The 24,088-nt window shown below is 47.5% G+C and overlaps 1 protein-coding gene across 2 annotated transcripts in view; it reads left to right on the forward strand.

Annotated features, from left to right (window-relative positions):
• Dock5 (dedicator of cytokinesis 5) overlaps positions 1–24,088 on the forward strand; it is a 183,384-nt gene that overhangs the window by 157,982 nt on the left and 1,314 nt on the right. For both annotated transcript variants that reach the window (XM_038310701.1, XM_038310702.1), the window contains exons 36-51: positions 241–281; positions 888–978; positions 3,639–3,758; positions 5,211–5,300; positions 7,007–7,111; positions 8,386–8,527; positions 10,593–10,674; positions 11,281–11,365; positions 12,107–12,193; positions 13,751–13,927; positions 15,229–15,312; positions 16,137–16,274; positions 17,597–17,763; positions 21,717–21,885; positions 22,780–22,918; positions 23,628–23,728. In XM_038310701.1, coding sequence (XP_038166629.1) covers positions 241–281; positions 888–978; positions 3,639–3,758; positions 5,211–5,300; positions 7,007–7,111; positions 8,386–8,527; positions 10,593–10,674; positions 11,281–11,365; positions 12,107–12,193; positions 13,751–13,927; positions 15,229–15,312; positions 16,137–16,274; positions 17,597–17,763; positions 21,717–21,885; positions 22,780–22,918; positions 23,628–23,728 — 1,818 coding nt within the window. The remainder of the gene's footprint in view (positions 1–240; positions 282–887; positions 979–3,638; positions 3,759–5,210; positions 5,301–7,006; positions 7,112–8,385; positions 8,528–10,592; positions 10,675–11,280; positions 11,366–12,106; positions 12,194–13,750; positions 13,928–15,228; positions 15,313–16,136; positions 16,275–17,596; positions 17,764–21,716; positions 21,886–22,779; positions 22,919–23,627; positions 23,729–24,088) is intronic.

Raw genomic sequence — 24,088 nt, forward strand, 5'->3', positions numbered from 1 at the left:
AGATCGTTTCATGGTTTAGATTGTGCCCCGCTTTTCCAGAGACACAAGTTTGGTCAGTTGGCTCCAGCTCCAGATGGTCTGATGCCCCCTTCTGGCCTCTGAGGGCAACTACACTTACATGCAGGCACACTCTTGAAGTTACAAATAAAAGCAGAAGTTATGCTTTGGCTGTTTTTGTGTCAAGTTCATCGGCAGCCTTTAATTTATGCTGGTATTTTGTGACTTTCTTTATTTTTTCAGAATTTTTATAAAGAAAAGAAGCGAGAGGACATATACATAAGGTGAGTGAAGGAAACGCCTTGGTTTTGCTAGTTCTATCATGGGTTCGTGGTATGTTTTTAAACCAGGAAATACTGCCCCAGCAGCACCGTTGCTGTCAATAGACTCCTACAAATACAGGATGTGCACAGTCCTCCTTGCAGAGTGAGCTCTCAAGACAGAGCCCCAGACAAGTACAGTTTGAGGGAGTGTGCAATAAAGTCCCATCAGCATTCGAGGAGTAATAGGAGGGACTCCAAGGGACAGGAAGAAGTAATCCACAGCGGCCTTTGGTTTCAGGGCCATGAGGCTCTGATCCTGAAACCAATTTGTTCTCGGCAGAATTTCCAGAGCTTTCCATCACCTCCCAAAGAGGACCAAGACCTAAAAATAAATAAATACCAACAAAATTATAATAATAATAAAATTAAGAAGACCAAATAGAGAGACGAGGAAAGCCACAGGGCAGGAAGTGGTACCGTGGGCTAGAGAAATAGGAGGTGACAGAGTCTGTTGCCTAAGAGAAGGGGGCTGTTGCTGTTAGACGCAGAGGTCAGTGTGCAGGCCGGGACCTCGGGAATGCCAGCTCACCTCCCTGGTGACAATGGGCCTCTCTCCCCTCTTACCAGGTACTTGTACAAGCTTCGAGATTTGCACAGAGACTGTGAGAACTACACAGAAGCTGCCTACACGCTCCTCTTGCACGCTGAGCTTCTGCAGGTAAATGGGTCCTATGCGGAAGATCTATGTTGTACGTCGTGCATCTCGGGAATAAATTCTGGGAACTTTGTGATTTGGGCAGGAAACAACCTTATTTGAAGGCTGTAGTTTATCTAAAAATGTGTGTGTGCCAGGCTGTAGTTTATCTTAAAATGTGTGCGTGCCTTCTGGATAAACAGGGTCGCTTTCAGATCAGGACTGGGAAAATAATCCTTTGTTGTTTAATGCGCCTTAGGAAGCAGGACACAACCGAGAGGCCTCCGGTGATTGACCCTCTAATTAAATACACGTTGATGATGTGTAAAGAGATTAGTTAAGCTATAGAGATGACTTATAAATGAGGACAGCCCCTGGGAGAAGTATTTTCCCGTTTATCCTCTCTCCAAATCAAAGTATACTGAGGCTCGATATGAATGCCTCTGATTGTCCCAAATCCCAAGCAGTCATTTCAAGGCCTCTCCTCCTTTGGCTTTGGATTTCTATATAAGCATCAGTCTTTGAATGGGTAATAACTCAAATTTAACACGTCAAAACCACAAACCTTTGTTCCCACCCTTGTTCCTCCCCTTCTCTTTCTGGCCACCCCATCTGCGTGGTATCTTAGGCGATAACCTTGGAGTCACATTCCAGTCTTTTGGTCACTGACTCCTACACTCTCCATGAACAGAATGTGTAGTCCTCCTGTCTAGAACATGGCCTTTATCTTCTTTATAAAAAAGGAGAAGAGGAAAACTCCCTTGGTGCATTCCGGGTTCAGGCCCCTGGCCTCTCTACCCAAAGCACACTAGTGTCTCTCTATAGACCTTCTGCTTCCGTTCTTATACCCAACAGTTAATTTTCTCCTAGAGTTTGATTTGATTTGACTCTAAAATGATACTAATGTGTCATTCTCAGCAGTTAAACACAGGAATTTCCTGCCTCTGTTTCCCAAGGAAATCCACAGCCCATGTTTAAGGTTGGGACGGACACTAAAGGGTTTTCTTCTGCCTGTGTGAGGTTAGCTGTCCCTGGATATCACCAGAGCATGGTCCCCAGTGGCAGGCCCCGTAGGTCGTTTTATTCATGCTGCCTAGAAAGTTAAACCCTCAAGTTAGGCATGGTGGTACATGCCTATAATTCCAGTACACAGGAAGCAGAGGTAGGCAGGGATAGCGAATTCAGGGCCAGCCTTTATTTCATAGGATGAGTCTATCTCAGAAAATGAAAAAGCGAAAGAAAAGGAAATTAAATTGTCCTATCCTGGTGTAAGGTATGAAGTGTGGATTCAGCTTTTATTTCCAGATGGCTGTTCAGCAGAGATGTTATTTGTCGAATATTCTGAATTTTCTTCACTGGCATGAGATCGTAGCTTTATCTCTGTGGCAGAGGAGGTCTCATTCTAGGATCTCCTTGCATGCGGGCCTCCCTCTGCTAGTGTGCTGGTGCTACATTGTTGGTATGATTAATTCCTTACAGTGTTATCGTCTGGCTGGCGTAGTTACTCCCCATTGCCCCCGCCCCTAGGGTTGCCTCCTGCTCCTTTGTGTTTTTCCATCTGGGCGTTAGAATCCTGAAATTTCAAATGTCTTGACGCTCAGGGTATACAGCTCAGTCGTAGAGCGCTCGCTTGGCTCATGCCCCTACTTTCAGGCCCTGGAGGAAAAAGGAAGGAAGAAGGGGAAGACAAGGAGATGGGAAGAAAACAGAGAGAAATGGAGAGAAAGGGAAAGAAGGGACGGAGAGGGAGGGAGGGAGGAAGGGAGGGAGGGAGCTAGCTAACTTTGCAGGGCCTGATAGGCTAGACCTGTAAATCCCGCTGGTAGGGAGGAGGGCTAAGCTGGAGGATCCCTCTTTGAAGACCGGCCTGAGCAACTCAGCGAGTCCCCTTTATCTCAAAATTTTAGAAATGTAAAAGCAAGGCTGGGGTATAGCTCATACCTAGCCTGCAGAAAGCCCTGGATTCAGTTCACACAACCACCGAAGAAGGGCGGTGGGGCTGGGGGGAGGGCTTTAGTAAGAATTAACTTACATGTTTATGAAACAGCATTTCTCTCTCAAGGCATAGAGTCTCCCTTTATTCGGGGCTGCTGCTGTGTCTTTGATCGGCACAGTCAAGTTCCTTGCATGTCAAGTCTTGTGTAACCCTGGTGATGTCTTAGTTGTCTGATGGGCTTCGTTTTGATGGATCGTTTGCGTCTGCTGCCTTCTGTGTGCCTGTTATCTCTGTAGCCAAAGTCTATCCTCAAGTGTTCTTGTTGCTTTGCTTCTTAGCTTTCAGCGTTGTGTCTTTGGTTTTGCGCTGGACACCATGTACTAAGGAGAAGGGAGTGTCCGCGTGCAGTGATTGTTTTATCTGCTCTCCCATGGTCACAGACCTGGTGTACAGACTTCTCTTATCTGATAGTGTTCAAGATGCCTTCTGCACAGTGGTAGGCTGCTTTAGCTAGCTCTTTCCATTCCCCTCTTCCCGGGCAACGCTGCAGGTGCCTGGCCATTTGGCGTGACACTTGTTTCCGAGAGAAACTGACATATGGGGCATCTGCGTTTATGTCATTTTGTGTTTAGTAAATAACTTAAAACACAATATGGACGAGTTGACTGCGTGCAAACAAGTCGCTTCCTGACTTTTCTGATCCGGAGTTTCACTTCATTAATCTCTGCATTCCTTTTTCCCTTCGCAGTGGTCGGACAAGCCCTGCGTGCCCCATTTGCTCCAGCGGGACAGTTACTATGTTTATACCCAGCAGGAACTTAAAGAAAAACTCTATCAAGAGATCATATCGTATTTTGACAAAGGCAAAGTGAGTGCTGGGTTCTCTGGGTTTTTGGGGTTGTTTTTTTTTTTTTTTGTACTACTATAAAAAAGATTTTTAAAAAGATTATGTGGAATACATTTCTAATGCTAAGTGCTGAGTCAGCACAGAGCACACAGGAAAGGCCCTGTCCCCAACAAAAGCCCATAGGCTGGGGAGATGCTTCAGTGTCTAAAGTGCTTGTCATGCAAGAAGAAGGATGTGAGTTTCTGATCCCCAGGATGTATATATAAAAGCAGGGCACGGGGATGGGTACCTGTAACCCCAGAATTGAGAGGAGACAGTAAGTTTTCCCCAGGCTTGCAGGCCAGCCAGACTAGCCAAACTGGTAAGCCTTGGGTTTCGTGAGAGACCCGATATCAAAAAAGGTAAGGTACAAAAGTGATTTTGGAGCCGGATGTGGTGATGCATGCCTGCCATCCTGGCACCAGGAGGCAAAGGCAGGCCAGCCTGGTCTACAGAGCTAGTTCTAGAACAGCCAGGGCTACACAGAGAAACTGTCTTGAAAAAAAAAAATAAAATAAACGAACAAATGAACAAAATAACAATAATAATAGGTGATTCTGAAGAGAGATTCTAACATTTGCCTTTGACCTCCAGAAATACCTATACAGGCCAGCACACCTACACAGCCCTACCACATGTATGCACATACACACTCATGTATTCACAGAAGAAAAAAATAACTTTTATTTTTAGAAACTACATTCATTTATGACAGCAGCATTACTATCAGGGGCTCTAGATCACTCACACTTCTGCTGAAACTGGCTCAAAATTCTGAGGAGCACAGGCTAGCCCCCACAGGGTTAATAACAGAACTCAGGAGATTGCTGTATCTAATTGCTGCTGTGTCTCACACCAGCCACCTGTCTCGCCCAGCCACACTCCCACGCTCTTGGGTCCTAGACATGACTTCTCCTTTCTTAGCATTGCCATTGGTGCTTTGCTCTTTAAATGCCAAACTGCTTCAATGGAGTCTTGTGTGTCCTGGCTGATTGTCCGGAGGAGGCACCTTTTGGCAACAAACCCGCGATGCCCAGGTTGGGCACCTCTAATCCAACATGGAAAGTGTTCTGAACTCTAAGGCTGTGGAATATCAGCATGGCCTGAAGAAAGCTTCAGAGTCAGGAGCGTTCTGGATTAAGGGTCATTTGTAACCAGTAATGTCTGTGGAAATTATTCCAAATTTTAAAACAAAAATCCAAATTGGAAACACTGGTAGCCCCACGCATTTCAGAGAAGAGCTACTCACTCTGCCTTACCCTTCCATTCAGAAAGGAAGGGTTAGTTAATCAGGGGGTGTAGCAAGTCAGGGTCCCTTACAGATGTTCAGCCTGCCTGACTTCTGAGTACCAGTGATTCCCGAGGGAGGTGACAGCTCTGAGGACTGTGACTGTGGTGTCTTGCACATCTCACCCTGCTTTTCTTCTTCTGAAGATGTGGGAGAAAGCCATTAAACTGAGCAAAGAGTTGGCTGAGACCTACGAGAGCAAAGTATTTGACTACGAGGGGCTGGGCAGTCTCCTGGTAAGTCTGGGCCAGTGGGGCTGCTAACGTGATGCTTCTAAGAACAGTTTGGTATATGGGTTGCAAACCTTACTTGACTTCAAAATGAAGGTTGTGTGATCTCAAAAGCTTTTACCATTGTTCTCCTTGTGGTTCCCCCCCGCCCCCCCAAAGTCCCTTGGGACTGGGAAAAAAGACTGCCCTGGAGAGGAGGGGAGACAGTGATCCTGTGTGATGATGCCCTCTTCTGACTAACGTGGGCCATCAAAGTTTGCTTGTCTTGGGCCAGTGAGGTGATTCAGTGGGAAAAGGCATTTGCTGCCGAGCCCGACAACCTAAATTCAGCCCCCATGTTCCACATGTTGGAAGGAGAAAACAGAATATAAGTTGTTCTCAGACCATGGATCATGACACGTGTGTGCACACACACACTCACACTAAATAAAGTATAATTTTACAATGAGAAGGCGCCCATCCTTCAGGCTTTGTTTCCCCCACAAGAGTGCCACTGTGCATACAGTACAGGATTTGTGAGTGTCTCTGCCAGAATCGACGTGGCTGTGGCCACCTTTCTTCTTCCTGGTGTTGCAGAAAGGCTCAGCATTGACAGTTCCCCGAGCCTGAATATTAAGCCCAGCTGAGGGCACAGTTCAGCCCTTACAAACAGCTGCACACATGTGTAGCCACCCGCATGCCCACTGCATGGCAGTGGAGAGAATGTTCACAGCAGGGGCCTTGAAGTATCGGGTCATCACTGCCATAGAATCATCTTTCCCATAAAGACCTATTTGTCAGGAGCCTTTAGTGAAGACGTAACTCATGTACATTACCAGCTTCTGCCATTGAGAGTCCAGAAATTCAGTCAATAATTTCTAAGCTCACTTGAGTTAAGATTCTGACAACCCATTAGCCAACTAAGACAACGCAGTTCTGACAGACTGTCACCTAGAATGGTCACAGAGCATGTCAGCTGTGGTTGGGATGGGTGTGGTACAAGGATGATAATCCCAGCTGCTTGGGGCATAGGGAGTTCAAGTTCTGCCTGCCCTGCAGAGCAAGTTAAAGCAGCCTGGGAAGCTGCATGAGGTCTTTCTTATAATATAATATTCCTCAAAATACAAAAGAAAAGAAGAGCCAAGGATGGAACTCAGTGTAGAGCATCTACCTTGCATGCATAAGGCCTGGGTTCAATCCCTGGTTCCCCATAAAACCAGGCATGGTGGTGCATTTCTATAATCTCAGCACCTGGGTAGCAGAGACAGGAGGATCCTCAGCTATATGGAGAGCTAGAGGCTAGCCTGAGCTACGTACAACCCTGTCTCAAAGAATTCATAGTAAAGCATCAAAAGACACAGTGAGTCTAGAGACTGAAGAATGGATAGTTCACCTTTTGTTCCTCGTCCAAGCCCAAGGTGGCTATCCAAGTCACCTGCTCAAAGCAGAAAAGCCCTCAGCATCTCCTGTCACACTCCTGGTTAAGTGCAGATACTGCCTGTGGATCTCAGGAAGTGAGTGTAGGCCTCCCAGTCCCTACCTAGTCCTAAGTCCCCACCATCAGATCCCAGAACAGAATCACTCTGTGGCCTACAAGGTGGTCTCCAAAGACCTTCCATTTATCTGCTACATGGGAAAGCACAGCAAATGAGCTGACTGTTTTTCTCTTTTAATTTCTTCCCCTGACAGTTTCCTGGTAACCTCCTGGCGGAATGTGTTGTTTTGTCTTTCAGAAAAAAAGAGCCTCGTTTTATGAGAACATCATTAAGGCCATGAGGCCGCAGCCTGAATACTTTGCTGTGGGGTACTATGGACAGGGCTTCCCGTCCTTCCTGCGGGTGAGGAGCCTGGGGGTGGTCCCCAGAGCCATTAGGAGTGGGGTTTAGGGGAGAGAGAAGACTTATCTCTCTTCCAGATGGGCAGAAGCAGCTGCTGGCCTACGTTTCCACTGTGGGAGGTCGGGTCAGGGAGGGAGACCTCTTCCTGAGTGCTGGCCTCTTCACCCCACACCCCTGACACCACTGGTATCTGGCAGAGTCTCTGGGCGATGACTTTCCCAGGTGCAAGGATAGAAGGAAAAACACCATCAGCAGAATCCACTGGCCAGACTTGGACGATTGCGGGTGGATGTGTTTTGTTTGGTTGCATATTTTATTTCCAGTCAGGGCTACTTTGAAATCAGATCTCCCAAGAACAAGATGACCAACATTTCCCCCAAAGCAAACACAGTTTTGTAGTGGCAAGCAGGAGAGGCCCTTTTCTTCCTCTCAAAAGCATAAATACTGTCACAGTGACTTTAGAGTTGGAGAAACAAAAGACTTTAAAAAGAACGCTCTCAGACCTGAGCTTTGTTTAAATATATATTATCTCTCATAGTCTTAATTAAAAACATAGAATGGGATGGGGGTGTGATTCAATTGGTTGAGTACTTGCCTAGCATGCTTGAAGCACTGAGTTCAAGTCCCAGAACTGCATAGACTGGGTATGCTGATATATGTCTTAAATCATAACACTTGGGATGGAGGCCACAGGATCAGAGATAAACAAAGGCCATTCATATTCCTAGCAGGGCTTAATGAGAAAGCAATGGATCCTCATTCAGGGTCTACTGATTGCCCATTCTGTACCAGGCATCTGGAAAGAAGCAGAAATGTCCTGAAATTACTCAGACTTCTCTCTGCCCTCAGGGATTCCACAAGCGAATGGGGGACAGGTGGGGAGTTAAATGTTAACATAGTAATGTAAATATTAAACTGTGTAACCAAGGAAGATGGCCCATGCTGAAAGAGATGACCGAGATAGTTTACTCAAGTCAATAGAAATCTCATCATTCCAAAATACTGTAGGGATGTTCATAGCACTCTTAATCCTAATCACCTAGGTCTACATCCAAGGCCCATGTCCATTACCTGGGGAAAGAAGGGATAAACTAATACCCATCCAATAAACGCTGCTCTTGCCTGTTGGGTATGCAGAGGATGGCCACTGAGTGCTCACTTGGGGGTGGATTTAGCTTTGATGGAGGAGCACAATGGCCTTCTCTATCTTCAGCTCCAGGTACCCCCCCTCACCTTCATATCCAATGACTTCTTTTGGCTTTCCTGCCCTGCAGAACAAAATCTTCATCTACCGGGGTAAGGAGTATGAGAGGCGAGAAGACTTCAGCTTGAGGTTACTGACCCAGTTCCCCAACGCTGAGAAGATGACCAGCACCACACCTCCAGGAGAGGACATCAAGTCATCCCCAAAGCAGTGTATCCTTGCCACGAGGAAAGCAGGCCAGTGGCTCTTTACCCTGGGCCAGGCCGAGGCACATAAACTAAGAGCTGCAACTCCCTGCAGGCAGATGTGCCATGAGCCCGCAGACTCATCCTTCAACCATGCAGTGTAAAAGTCTTTGGGGCCTTTGGGGAAGACATGGTCCTTAAATGTTGAGTAGGAATGAATATACTTCCTAGTCAGGTGGGGTGCTTAAAGGAAGTTCAGGATTCTGTTGCAGACCTTGGAGCCGTGCCCAGTCATCCAGCAGCATTCTTGGTACCGTCCCAGCCAATGGCTCCAGGACATCCTCTGTTTAGGGTTTCTAGTGTTGTGAAGAAACACCCTGACCACAACAACTCTTGTTTTTTTTCTGTTTCCTTTTTTTCTTTTTCTTTTTTCGTTTTTAAATTGTTTTTATTGAGCTATATATTTTTCTCCACTCTCTTTCTCTTCCCTAACCCTCTCCCATGGTCCCCATGCTCCCAATTTACTCAGGAGATCCTGTCTTTTTCTACTTTCCAGGTAGATTAGATCCATGTATGTCTCTCTTAGGGTCATCTTTGTTGTTTAGGTCCTCTGGGATTGTGAATTGTAGGCTGGTTTCTCTTTGCTTTATGTCTAAAAGCCACTTATGAGTGAGTACATGTGATATTTGTCTTTCTGGGTCTGGGTTACCTCACTCAATATGTTTTCTATATCCATCCATTTATCACAACTCTTACAAAGGAAATGTTTAATTGGAACTAGCTTACAGTTCAGAGGCTTAGTCTATTATCATTATGGCGGGAATCAGGGCAGCATGCAGACAGGCATGGTGCTGAAGAAGGAGCTGAGAGTATTACATATTCATTTGCAGGGCAGCAGGAAGTGAACTGAATACCACAATGAGCATAGCTTGAGCAAAGGAGACCTCAAAGGCCACCCCCACAGAGACACACTTCCTCCAACATGGCCACAAGGCCACACCTACTCTAACAAAACCACACCTCCTAATAGTGCTACTCCCTTTTAGAGTCATTTTCTTGCAAACCACCACACCCTCCCAGTCCACTCTTCCCACCACTCCATGGACACCCAAGTCTGCAGCTGTTCAAGTCATGTATGGCATCGATTTTGCATATAGTCTATATATATTCTCTGTCTCTGTCTGTCTGTCTCTGTCTCTCTCTGTCTCTCTGTGCCTCTCTCTCTCTCTCTGTCTCTCTCTCTCTCTCTCTCTCTCTCTCTCTCTCTGGGGGTGTGTTTAGCTATGTGCTGGGGATTGGAACTCATGCCTGTACAGTAAGCACATTAGTAACTGTGCCATCTCCCCAGCCCCTCCTAGTTGACTTAGACTCCCTGATATAGTAACTACCCTGTAAAAATTGTCACACTCTGTCATTTAGAAGATAAGGACAAGGAGGGGAAGGTCTGTACAGGGCTGGTACAGAAGGAAATCTTCACGTTATCTGCCTTTGGGTGCAGTACCCATAGGTCCAGAGGGCAGGCTGTGTCTGCACTGATAAGAATACCAGGGGAAAGCCTTTCCAATACTAATCATCCCATCCAAGCAGGAGCCCTTACCTCACGCTGGTTTGGGGGGTCTGACTTTACTTCCCTGTTGTGGAATCTTGAGTTTCTACTTCTCACTGTTTCTGAGTTCTCCTCTGCTGAAAATAAGAATGACCCATCTTGTAGGTTTGCTGTGTGAAAGATAAAGTCAGAACACTTAGTCCCCATGAATGGACTCACTCCATCAACAATAGCATCTAAAGGTAGCAGTTCTGGTTCCGGCTCTTTTGGGAGAATGCATATCCAGGAGAAATCATGTAGAAGTGTCTCTGGCTGTCAGTCTCCTGATACTTTTCTGTTTCCTGGTACTTGTTTCACGCGTCAAGGATGTTTGCCAGGTGTCTCGCCACACGGAGTGTCCTGGGACAGTCCCTCCTTGGGACAGTGTATATGGGAGCACATCTCAGTGTAGTGCTGGCCCCTGCTGAGAGGAAATGAGAGGTGACAGCGGGAACTTCACTGCCTGTGGCCCCTGCAGGGCCAGCCTTTTCCTTAACAAGTCCCCAGACCTGCAGTGCTTCACTGTGAAGCCTGTGATGAGCTTGCCACCCAGCTACAAGGACAAACCAGTTCCAGAGCAGATCTTGAAGTGAGTGGTTCTTTTCATAGAAAACAGTCAGGTGGGCCTGGACGCATGCCTGTCACCAAAGCAGTGGAGGGACAGAGAGTGGCAAGTTCAAGGCCCGTCTGGGCTACCTAGCAAGACTTGCTTTGGAATGCATCAAAAGCAAAGCCTTTGTCATCTGTTGTGGTTTGGAAGACTTGCTCCTTATTGTTGTGCGTACAAGATGAGAGAGCTTATCAAATTAAAGCAACATGGGCTTTATCTTTGAGACAGAGGGAAAGCTAAACTTCACTTGGTGTGAGCACAGGATCCTTTAGCCCACACAATACTCGGGTATCTCTGAGGACCATATGGTCCCAGTGTTCGCGGTGGCTTTCTGCTCCTAGAGAAGCTAACGTGCCAGTGAGATTGACTGGCAGCTCTATAGCAGAGCTGCCGAACGTGGTGGGTGTAACATACCCTTTAAAACTAGGAGCCGTAAAATAAACTTTCAAGTATGAAGAAGAGGTTGTAGGAGACCCAGGTATGTACCTGTCCCAGGAGCTCAGTGTGGCCCTGGTGGCCGTAGAGGTAAACCTCAGTGTCAGGTGGTTCCGTGAGGTCCATCGCAGTCGCTCTGTCCTTTCCCAGCTACTACAGAGCCAACGAAGTGCAGCAGTTCAGATATTCCCGGCCATTCCGGAAAGGAGAAAAGGACCCGGAAAATGAGTTTGCCGTGAGTTCACTTAGTTTGTCTTCTCTGCGAGTGGGGTGGGGGTTGGGATTGCACATGAGCATTCGGAGGCCAGAAGTCAGCCTTGGGGGGTCATTCCTCAGGAGCTTCTCTACTTGTTATTTGTACAAAGGGTTCTTCCTTGGGGCTGCAGCTTACCAGCCTAGCTTGGATGGCTGCCAGGGAGCCCCTGGTAATCTCCCTCCATCTCTCCTCCCCAACACTGGGACTGCAAGCTTGTGCCACCACCCCTGGCTTTGTGCATAGTGCTGGGGATCAGTCTCAGGTCTTTTGGCTTGCTCAGCCTGAGCGATCTCTCCAGCCCTTTTGCCTTCTAGTGAGGCACAGTGTCTTCCCCCTCATCAGCAAGCACAGCAGGTTGGAGCTTTCCCTGCAGGAGAGTGTTTAACTGTTTATTACTGACAATAAGCAGGCTGTCATCTTGGGACTGAAGGTCTCAGATCGGGGCTCTACTGCTGGTCCTGCTGCTGCTATGACCCTAGGAGAGACACACCCATCCCTCCCGGACCTCAAGTTTCCACCTTTAGAATGAAAGGGCCCAAGGAGACTAACCCCAGGCAGACTCAAAGCCCACCATCCTTGGGTTTTTATGAAGAATTGAGTTCCGTTCCCTAGAAGACATATGAGGATGGATTCTCACCCAACTTGAGCTAGAGGTGTGGGGGTCGGATGTGACCTAGCAGCTGACCACCATTTCATTTTGTGTTTTCTTTTTTGCCCCAGACAATGTGGATTGAAAGGACCACATACACAACAGCCTACACCTTCCCCGGGATCCTCAAGTGGTTCGAAGTCAAACAGATTTCAACTGTGAGTCATTTGAATCTGTAGCTCCAGCAGGGTGCGTGTGGTGGGAACCTTTCTGTCTGCAGGAACAATGACCGCTTTTGTTTGGCTCCACTGCAGTCCACACCAGCTTGACTTGCCTCCTCTGGCCAACTCTGTTTTTCATAGGGGAAATAAGACGCTCCCTTGTATAATAGGGTCGCTTTGTAAAACTGATGTTACAACGCCAACCCAAAAGGTCACACTGAGAGAATGACTCTTTCATGGCCTAAGGGGCCTTGTCCCCATATCCCCCCCCATAAGGCTACCAGTGCCCAGAAGCATTGCTGGGATGCCTCTGGGGAGAGGCCTGTCTGCCACATCATTTTCCCCAAGGCCCCTTTCATCCTTAGCTCTTCGTGTCACTGTTACTGCAGCTCCTGCCCCCATGCCCCCCAAAGCTGCCATTTAGCCTTTATAATACTTATTCGATCTTGTCTTTCTTCCCGTACTGGTCTCTGAGGGGTACGACTAAAAAGGTCTCCTATGGCAATGCTCCTCACTACCTCAGAGTGTGGCTTTCACTGAGCAAACCAGGGTCTTTCGTGCATTCTTGAGTTCAGGCCCTCCTGTGGCTTCCTAGCTGCCGACCTACGGAGCCCATTCTCATTTCTATGCACCCGCAGTTATCTCTGCCTGTGCCCATCTACCTCCATTGGCTTCCGTCCGTCCCCATCCACGTGACCCATCTCCTTTCGTGTCTGTCCAGCTCTCTCCATAGCCTTCTTCCCCTTCTCTCACCTCTGCCCATCTCCTTCTCCCTCTCTCATGTCGTCATCCCTGCCCCTCCACCTCCATCTGTCTCCTTCTAAAAAATAGAAAAAAATAGACTTTGGTGCTATTTAAGGAGTTAATGGCATTGGGTCATTTAGGGGAGCTGGGCTTCAGTGTCCTCTGCCCACTGCTCAGTGTTGTTTCCCATCAAGTGTAGGATCCACCTTCTCCACGCAGCCAACGCTGGAACACCCAGCCACAGGTGGCTGTCCTGTGCGGTGTGTGTGCTCTTATCATTCTGGACATGTTTCTGGCCCACCATATTTGAACACCTTGAGTTCCTGCTAAAGCTACACACTCCTACCAGCTTTGAATTGCAGTGGACCCCCCCTCCTGAATATGTGGTTCTGTATTCTCAGCGACTCAGCCAACCATGGGTTTCTCAGCTGTGGACTGTGTGCTGTGTATTTAGGTCTAGCACGGCTGCTTCTATTCTGCATGTATACAGACTCTTCCCTTGCCTTATTCCCTGGATAATAGCCACCGCTATAGCTCTAGTTCCTACCATTCATCCAGAGATGAGTTAAAATATATGAGAAACCAGGTGTCGTGGTGCAAACCTTTAATCCCAGCACCCGAGAGCCAGAGACAGGTAGATGTCTAGGAGTTCAAGGCCAGCCTGGTCTACATGGTGAGTTACAGATTCTTAGATATTATGCTCCTGCAGCTTGTGGGTAATTTCTTTCCCTTGAGAAGAATGATCAGGTTTGTTCAGTCTTTGCAGCGGAGCTCATGACGGGTCCTTCTCCCATGTACTGCGTTCCTCAGGAAGAAATCAGCCCTTTGGAGAATGCCATCGAAACCATGGAGCTGACCAATGAGAGGGTCAGCAACTGTGTACAGCAACACGCCTGGGACCAGTCCCTCTCTGTGCATCCTCTCTCCATGCTGCTCAGTGGCATCGTGGACCCGGCTGTCATGGGGGGGTTCTCCAACTATGAGAAGGTAAGCCCAGCTCTTGGCTCTCTTTCCTCTGGATGGGCACGTGGAAATACACACAGGTTGTCCCTGGCCTCACACTGTCCTGTGAAACCTTGATGAAAGAGTGCCAGGCCCTGGTACCTCATTCTGTCCTCTGGAAGACGGCTCAGGGTGGTCCCAGAGCCCGGGACACGCTTCCACTGAAACTCTTTTAGGAAGAGTTAGAAACTGCTTTTAGGAAGAGCCGAGATGCTTTATGTAAACTGAATGTCCAGGACTCTCCAGCCTGACTTGAGCCAAGTTGTACAGACAAAAGACAGTTTTAGCGTGTATTACTTACTGGTGCCGGGATAAAATGCTATGACCAAAAGCAGAGTTTATTTAGCTTATGGCTCCAGAGGCATCGAGTCCATCATGGCGGGAAGGGATGGCCGGTTATCACGGCAGGAGCTGGAAGCTAGCAGATTGCATTTTTATCCATGCACAGAAAACAGAGAAAGGGGACAGGAAATGGGGTGAGACTAAACTCTCGAGTCTCATCCCAGTGATGGGCTTCCTCCAGCAAGGCTCCACTTCCTACAGGGTCCGTAACCAGCTGGGGACTAAGTGTTCAGATACCTGCGCCCATGGCTGACATTGCTCATTCAAACTGCCACGCAGCTTCACCATGCATTTGCTAACTGCATGTTACATCTGCTACTCTGAAATGGCATAAGAGCATCCTGACCATGTGTAATCCACTGGGTAGGGTTTGCTAGAGTGTCATTTATAGTGGAGGTCATGATGTCAGTCTAGGTGAAGGACAGTTGTTAGGGTCAGGAATCCTAGCTGTTATGGTGCATGTTCAGTGGCTGAATATTTGGGGAGTCTTCTTGAATATAAATATCTGTGTGGCCAGGAAGCCCATTCGAGGAGGCGGGAGATTGGTTGCCACTTCTTTTCCATTGGTACACAGTAACCCAGACGAGTGACGGCTCTATGACCTGTCACTCCTGTGACCTCCTTCTGCCTTTCTACTGGCCGCTGTATGCTCTTAGACACAGGTCATCTCTTTGAGCTGTAGGTACCTGCATAGTGAGAAAGCTTCCCAACTTAGGGGATGGCTTTGGGGATTAAGGAAGCCATCACATGTATAGGCAGGAATTTATTTAATATGCATTTCGGAATCATTCACTGTGCAGTAGAGGCTGTCCTGTGAAAGGGACCAGTTTTCAGGTAGACCTTCTATCTCTACATAAGAGGCTTCCTCTCTTCTGAAGCTGGCCGCCTCTCTGCGGGGATCAGGAGTGTGTCGTCAGTAATGTTTGTGTGTGCTCTGCTTTTAGGCTTTCTTTACAGAGAAGTACTTACAAGAACACCCTGAGGACCAGGAGAAGGTGGAGCTGCTCAAGCGACTGATCGCCTTACAAGTATGTACCCAGGGAGGCGTGCAGCTGGCCAGCAGTGCACAGTACTCTCCAGGGGGTCCACTGCACTTGGCACTAAGACAGGCTCCAGGGCTCACATGTAGCTGCAGGCCGCTTCCTGGCCTCCCTTTCTCTCTGTCTCTGTTCCTCTATCTCTGTCTCTCCTCTCTTTCTCTTTCCTTCTGTGCATATGCGTGTGTGTGTGTGTGTGTGTGTGTCTGTGTGTCTGTGTGTGTGGTTTTGGGGAGCTAAAGCAGGCAAATTTCATAAACTTACTGACCAGTCATCCTAGCCTCGCTGGTAAATTTCAGGTCAGTGAGAGTTTTTTTTTTTCTTAAAGAAAGAAAGAAAGTGGGTGACATCTGGGAATGACAGCAGAGGTTGTTCCATGGCCTCCATATGTACAAACACACATTTAAACACATAGACACACACACACACACACACACACACACACACACACACACTGGCACACACAGAAATTCTGTATTGGTTTACTAGCCAGTGTTTCTGTCTGGCACATATGGGTCTCATTCTTTTGTCTTATCATTTCAATAAAAACTGCTAGAAACAGCCATCAGATTGAGTCTAAGACCCCAGTCAGTGGTCAGTTGTATTAGCCTGGCCAGTCAGACTCTCTAGTCTTCGGCTCGTCTCTGTTCCTGTGTCACAGTTCCCAAGCCTCGATGGAAGGAGGCATTGTCTTCAGATAGTTCTGTGTCTGTCACTTAGCCTCGCCGACTCCATCCCACCTTGCCCCAGCCTCCAAATCTAGATGCCCCCTCTTCCCAAACCACGTCTCATCCTTTTCATGGCCTTTCTTCCAGATTCCTCTGCTCACGGAAGGGATCCGCATCCATGGGGAGAAACTGACAGAGCAACTCAAGCCGCTGCATGACCGGCTGTCGTCGTGCTTCCGTGAGCTGAAGGAGAAAGTAGAGAAGCTCTATGGGGTTATAACACTGGTAAGCTTTGTCTAAATAGCGCTCATGCTTCCGCTGGTCTCTCTCTGGCTCCGGGTTCCAGATGCCAAACGAGTCATACCGGCACAGGTGTGACGATACCTGTAATGACAGGAAAATGGGCAGGTAGGAGAGAGCGTGTTCCCCCTTTAGTCGTCAAGCCATCCTGCAGCCATAGAGCCTCAAACCTGACCAACTTTCTGAACAGAGACCTCGTTAAACACAGACAACTGACTTCAGAAACCACGGATGGGGCAGGGCCCAAGCTTACAGGTTTAACAAATGGCCAGCTGCACTGTTCATCAAGGTGGCTGGACTGGTGGGCACTCTGAGGAGACTCTAGGGCGTGTTCGTTTCCTTGGTCCACACGCTGGCCGTTCCTTCTGCTGTGCCTAATTTTTATGGCTTTTCCAAATCTTTTCCTACGTTGATAAAAGCTTGGTTGCCAGACCTTTTAAGGGAAGGAAGGGTTGTACACTGTACTTTATGGTGTGCGCACCTGACTGATTTCTCTGGCATTGTTGGCACACATCCTAAGGCTGCATCTTAGTGAGTTTCCTCCTCACCTCCCCCAGGAACTGAGGGGGAGCCTGGCACTATCCTATCCCTCTCACAGTTGATGGTGTGATTGGCTCTGGTTCATTACTGTAAGCCTTTCGTCCTTGACTCCCCCTTTCTCTCTTTAGTGGTCTTCTTGTGGTGAACCCCCGTCTTTCAGATTCTTTCCTCCAGTCAGAGCTCTGCCCATCCCCCCACTAGAGTTTCTCTCAGAAGATCTTTCCCACTACTTCATTGCCTCTTTCACTCATCCACGTATCCAGTCCTGCCAGGAGTGGTGGTGATGCATGCCTGTAATCTCAGCACTCAGGGGGCTGAGGCAGAAGGATGGCTATGAGTTCAAGGACAGGCTAAGTTACATAGATTCTGTCTCCCACCCAAAGTGTCCAGTTCATGCTTCTTCCTGACACTTTCCCTCCCTCTAGTGCTGTCTAGGTACCTGTGTCTTTTGTGCCCATGTTCCTAGACCACAAGACTGAGCCTTCTTTCAACCCGCTATCCTCTATCATTGCTAGAATGCAGCCCATGTTAGTAAGCAAACTTAATAGAATGCCACGTGGAGTCGGTGGTTCCCTGGTAGCATTTGGCAGGAAAGTGCAGCATCCTAGGCTTCCCGAGACTCACGCTGCTCGGTTTAGGTTCTTTGGCCTCCTTAGACTTTGTTCTTAGGTCAACATTCCATCCATTCAAAATATCAACCGGGTGGCTGCTCAGAGCTTGCAGGCTACATTGCAGGCTGCTGACTTTGAGCGTTGCCTGTGTTTCAGCCACCCAGCTTGACGGAAAGGAAGCCGAGCCGCACAGGCTCAATGGTACTGCCTTACATCCTGTCCTCCACGCTGCGCAGGCTGTCTGTCACCTCTGTGGCCTCCTCAGTGGTCTCCACTTCCTCCAACTCTTCTGACAATGCACCCTCCCGGCCAGGATCTGATGGGTAAGGCTGATTGTTACACTTACGGGGGGGGGGGGGGGGGGGTAAGACAGTACCTCGTGACCTTAGCTTTGGGAGCCAAGGTGAGACCTGTGTATCCGCACACCACTCCTTTGAGGAGACTAGTTTATAGCTGTCGACTTCATTCACTTCTCATATTCTTTATGAGGAACGTCACTGGCAAAGCTGTTACTGAAAATAGAGAAAGAATTAATAAATTAATATTTTACTACCTACTGAACATAGGTGCCTCCTAGACATAGTTTAATTTCTCCTCCTGTGCATCATTTTTAAAACACTTTCAAACTTAATTCGCTTTGTCAGTTAATCACAGAATAACATGGGAAAGATTCCAAATGTAGAAAATGATAGAACACACAACACACACACACACACACACACACACTCTTCATGCATGTTTTTAACATTCAGGTTATTAGAGGCATCAGTAGACAGTTTCATGTGTGTGTGTGTGTGTGTGTCTGTGTGTCTGTGTGTACAGTATGCACATGTAGATGTTCTCTTGCAAGCATGTATAGAGACCAGATTGGCATCAGGGTACCATTCTCGGTTACTCTTCACCTGATCCTTTGAGGCAAGGTCTCTCCCTGAGCCTGTATCTTACCTGTGACTAGGCTGGTTGGCCAATGAGCCCAGAATCTCCATCTTTGCCTATAGTGCTGGGGTTACAGGTGCTCACTGCTTTGCCCAGCTGTTCTTACATGGGTGTTGGGTCCTCATAGATACAGGTAAAGACTTCAGATCCTCACAGTTGTACAAGTATTTTACTTACTAAGATATCTTCCCAGCCCCCAAATCTCATCACTGAACCTGGCTCCTAACCACCAGTAACTCCTAACCTCAGAGTTGAAGTGGGTTTTAGGTTCCTACCAGCCCCCCCGCCCCCCCTCCCCGCTCTTCATAGGAAGTCGAACAACTGAATGCATGTTCCTCTCCATGCTTATTCAAATGGCATTCTCTCAATGTGGCTCTTTTTATTTATTGTGTCTTGACAAAGACTGTCCCAGAATGCAGTGCACCTCCTTTGGGTGCAGACATCCTAATGTGTATCTTCACCATGGCATCCTTCACCAACGGCCAGCCAAGGGAGAGCTGGCTGAATTCAGTTCTCCAGTACTTTTTCAACTGATAGTGCAGTTAAGAGAAATGTTGAGAGTCACTCCTTTATGTATATCAATTGATACCGTTTTTTTTTTATCAACAAATGAAAATAATTAAGGGTTTGCTATGCGAGGATGGAAAGATTAAATTATCTTGTTAAATTACAAAATCGAAGTGCAGAAGTTTGTTCAGCAAGTGAATTAATGAATGAATAGGAAATGCAAAGTAAGCAAATAGTTCGGATGAAAACTGTAACAACTGGAAAATGCCCTGAGGAAAGATTTGGTCATTTCAAGTATTAGATAGGTAGGCAGGCAGATAGACAGATGGGTAGATGCTGCTGATATATGATAAAATGATAGAGGGGCTCCAAAGCCACAGAGAAACCCTGTCTCGAACCGCCCGCCCCAAAGATAGATGGATATTGCTGAGATGCAGTAAAATGAGAGAGAGAGAGAGGAGAAAGAGGATAGACAGATAGATTAGATAGAACTTTTAAAAGGAGAAACTAACTTGAAATGAGATAAAGAACTTTCAACCATGTGTTATGGCTCATGCCTATAATTTCAATACTCAAAAGGCTGAGATAGGAGAATTTCTGAAATTTCAGAGCTATTGTTCTGTTGCTGTGGAGAGGCAGGCAAATCTTGAAAGTATTTAATTGGAGGCTTGCTGACAGTTTCAGAGAGGGTTATTCTATTATCATCATGGGGTGGAGTACACAGCCGGAGCAAGGTGACACCCATGGCACTGGAACAATAGCTGAGAGTTTTATCCTGATCCACAGGCAGAAAGACAGACAGACAGACAGAGTCAGAGAGAGACAGAAACAGATAATACAGACTGACTAGTGTGGGCTTTTGAACCCTCCAAGTCCACCCCCAATGGCACACTTCCTCCAACAAGGCCACACCCCCTAATCCTTTGCAAATAGTGCCACTCCCTGCTGGCTCAGCATTCACATATATGAACCTGTGGGACCATTTTTACTCAAACCATCACAGCTGGAGAATGATGCCTTGACCAAAAATAAGAGCAGCAACAAGAAACCTAGACAGAGGAGCTTGGAGTATGAAGGCACATCTGCAGAAATGTCAGTGCTGCCTCAGGCAGACCTCCCTGGAGTTTCTCCTTCCTACGTTCTCATAACTAGTAACAGTACTTAATCCTGGGAGACCTAGAGAATTAAGAGCTTAAGTGACCTACTGAGCACATCTACTAATGCAGATATTGCCTCCCGACTGGATCCTGATTCAGTGAAACCACCCATTTAAAAAAAATTGTGAGAGAATTTGGAAATTTGAGATTGTGTGTGTGATGAACTTGAAGATTGGATGTCTGATGAGATTGGGGAGTGACTCAATTGTAAGCATGATGATGGGGTTGTGGTTATGAAAATGAGACCTTGTCTTATAGAAATGCCCTCTGGACATATGGTAGAGAGGACAACTCTCAAGTAATTTAGTGAAGGGTGAGGGCTGTAATTGGGTATATAGACTAAACAAGACAGGCTCTGAGTTGATCATTGTTGATGACAGGGGACATGTACATGAGCTTATTATCCAGGGTTGGGCTGGGGTTTGTTTTTGTGTATGTGTGAGTGTGTGTGTGTGTGTGTGTGTGTGTGTGCTGAAAATAATAAAATGTAAAAACAAACAAAAACAACAAACAACAACAACAACAACAAAAACTACCCAATCTATTTCCAAACCCTTGAACTTAAGTGAGCCTCCTGCCTCAGCTGGCTGAGTAGCTGGGACTATGGGCATCTGCCATCATCCTCAGCTTCAAATATCTTATTTTAACTTATGTAGTAATAAATGAAACCAAACTTGAAAAATTTTGCACTTTCTTTTTCATGAAATACCCACTTATGTCATAATTTCTAAAAATTAGGCTCCTCTTTCAACTTTCGAATAGTAAAGATACCTGCCTTCCATCTACAATATGTATGTCATGTCTCCATCTCTCCCCTCTGTGTGTAGTGTTTGATCATGATGCTTGAGTGGACCCGTTTTCTTTATGGTACTTGGAAATCTATCATTACACCTAGAGGACATTTCTCAAACACTTGCTGGTGCCAAATGTTGTCCCATTTTTGTAGATAAGGAACCTAAGATACTGTGGCCAGGTTACCCAGCAAATAAACAAATTACTGCAGGCTTTCCAGCCCCAGACCACGAGCTGTGGCCCCCTACAGAGAGCTAGAGATATGTGCTATTCTTTTACTTTATGGGCTCTGTCTTTTATCACTATTTACTCCGAGTAAATAGTGGTGGGGCCTGAGGAGGTGGTTCCACCAGCAAAGTACCTGCTGCATGCGCTTGAGGACCTGGGTTTGAATCCATAGCACCCACATCAAAAGGAGATGTGGCAGCACACATATATAACCCCAGTGCCAGGGTCGAATGGAGGCAGGAGGATTCTGACAGCTCATTGGCCAGCAATCCAGCCAAATCAGTGAGCTCTGGGTTCAGCTAGAGGCCCTGTCTTGAGAAGGCGGAAAGTGATAGGGGAAGACAACCAGTGTTGACCTCTGACCTTCACACGCATGCTGACATGCCTACATGTGACCTGTACACATGCACATATTCACAAGAGAACAAATGATCAACACACGGGAGGGCAGTGGTAAATATTCACTAATATTTTCTCTCTTTCAAATGATAACCTCCTTTCTGTACGTTTTACCCTGAGTTATTTGTCTGGTAAATGGACTCTGAGAACTTGGGACGTTAGGTGACGGCGGCGTTGAGGGTCTTGCTGGTGCTTTGAAGTGAAGTCTGTCATTCTGGGATAGATAATCTGTGACTTTTAACCTTCCGGACTGTCAGGTCTATCCTGGAGCCACTGTTTGAGCGCAGAGCTTCGTCAGGTGCGCGAGTTGAGGATCTGCCACCCAAAGAAGACGGCGAAAACCGGATTAACAAGTTCAAGAGAAAAGACTGGAGTCTGAGCAAGTCGCAAGTCATTGCAGAGAAAGCGCCAGAACCTGATACGATGGTAAAAGAAAAAGAAGAAAAACGAAAGAAGAAAGAACAAGTGTGGTGGGGCACCCCTGGGTGGGGCACCCCTGGGCGGGGCACCACTGGCATGTAGTCATTGGCGGGGCAGTACTGCCTGCCCCCCAGCCAGCACATCTTCATTCACTGCATAGCAGTGAGTCACAGCAGCCTGTGGTGGTGTCAAATCACAGATGGCAGGAAGAAAAGTTTCAAGTCTCCAAGTCAATATTGGCACGAGATCTCATACCCACAGCGTAAACATGTGGGTGGCACTTGGAATTGCGGCTCTTGCCACCGTGTTCCGCGAGTCGGTGCAAACCTTTTCTCTGCACTTTTTGACGTTTTAAAAAAAAAAAGACACTTTTTTTGCCTCACATAAGCCACGTCAAGTAAAGTGTTTCTGAGACCCGCTTTTACTAAGAGTCAAGGCTGCTTGTTTCCAGCTTAGATGGCACAGTGTGTGGTCAGAATCAAGCCAGGGGCCAGACCAAAAGCTGTCTGTGTTTCGATGTCGTTCTCGACAAGTATGTACGCCAAGCGCCTGCTGTGTGGCAATACAGTGACAGTGGGGACGGTAGGGAGAGGGGTCAGCAGGTAAAGGACTCGTCGTGACGCACGCGATAGCCTGCACGCGATTCCAGCGCCTGGCTAGCCTAGCCCAAACATGGCACTTCAGGTTCAGCTATATAGTGGAGAGGAGTAGAAGAAAACCCATGGCCCTTCCATGCATGTGTGCACACACACTTGAGAACAGAAAGGAAAAGGCCCCTTGGAATTAACTAAGCCCTTCTGCTAGTTTCTGTCCAGCATTTAAGGCTGTTCAGGGTATTACTGAGATCTGCCACAACCACCTTGAAATTTTAAGGTTTTCGGTTTCCCTCTTTGTTTTCAGAGCCCAGGTAAGAAAACACAAAGGCCGAAGAGTCTGCAGCTGGTGGACAGTCGGCTGACACCGTTCCACAGTGCCTCACCTCTGCAGCCCGCAGTCTTGAGCCCCCCTCCACTCACTCCCAAAGCCACGAGGACCCTCAGTGAGTCTTTCCGTGTCTCCTAGATTCGTTCTCCCAGGGAATGGAATACACCTGTGAATCTGGGCAAGACTTAATCAAACCGGCCACAGATGGGATGAGGCTGTTGCAGAGTTGATTCAGTGGCTGTTGGAATCGCCAGAGGACTGGGGTTTGAGGCTGTGCTTATTTCAAGCGATCCTGAGGGTCTGCCCATCCCTTCCCAACCACTTACAAAGTTGCCACTGAGTAGCTAGACCCTTTCAGGTATAAAAAGACAGACCCATCCTGTATGCTGCTGTTAATCCAGAGCCAGGCATATGTAGCACTGCAGACTGGAAGGTTCCCATCGTAGGGAGGATGCATCCTTCCGCAGGTGCCAATTGAGTCAAGAGTTATTGTAGCCAGGTGAAGCTTCCTGCAGAGCCTGCTTATTGCCCTAAATACTTAGAGTCCATCAGAGACCAGTTTCCTAAAGTTAGAAAATGTTCTCCTCCCTGGCTTAAGAGCAAACACTGGAATTTATGCCCCAGAATTCCGTGTGAAGCTGTCTGGGGAATTAAAGGCAACCATGGTTGGGCAGGGTGCAAGGTCTTCTCCATTCTTTCCGAGGAACCTCCAGAATGGCTACAGCAATGCATATGAGGCCAGTATAGGGGTGCTGGTGGCAAGCATTACTTTTATGAAAATCCTAAGTAAGTCCTTCACTCTGTCTCCTTTGTATCATTTCCAGGCTCCCCATCTTTGCAGACAGATGGGCTGACAGCTTCGGTCCCTCCTCCACCTCCCCCCAAAAGCAAGCCGTATGAGAGCAGCCAGAGAAACTCAGCTGAGGTAAGAACCCGCAGGTTGCCGTCAGTGCGGCCACCAAGCACCATCCCTGGGGAGACACCACTGGACGTCCACTCTATGTAGAGTAGGTGCTTTCCTACACACACACAGAGCCACACACGGTAGCCAGTGCTTGGCTCACTCCTGAAGCCTCAGGGGTTGAGAAGGGAAATGTGTCAGAAGCCTGCTTCATTTGGTCGTGGGACTGAAGGAGGCATGTTCTCCGCTTCGCACACGGGAGGTGAGATGAGAGAGTTCAAGTTCACACCAAAGTGTCACTTCTGAATGGCGGGTGTTTGTTCTGTAGTAGCCTCAGACAGGTTTCATTCCTTCTTCCCACAACTATTTACTGAGTGCTACTTA

The sequence above is a fragment of the Arvicola amphibius genome, chromosome 13 (assembly GCF_903992535.2).
Source record: "Arvicola amphibius chromosome 13, mArvAmp1.2, whole genome shotgun sequence".
Lineage (NCBI taxonomy): Eukaryota > Metazoa > Chordata > Mammalia > Rodentia > Cricetidae > Arvicola > Arvicola amphibius.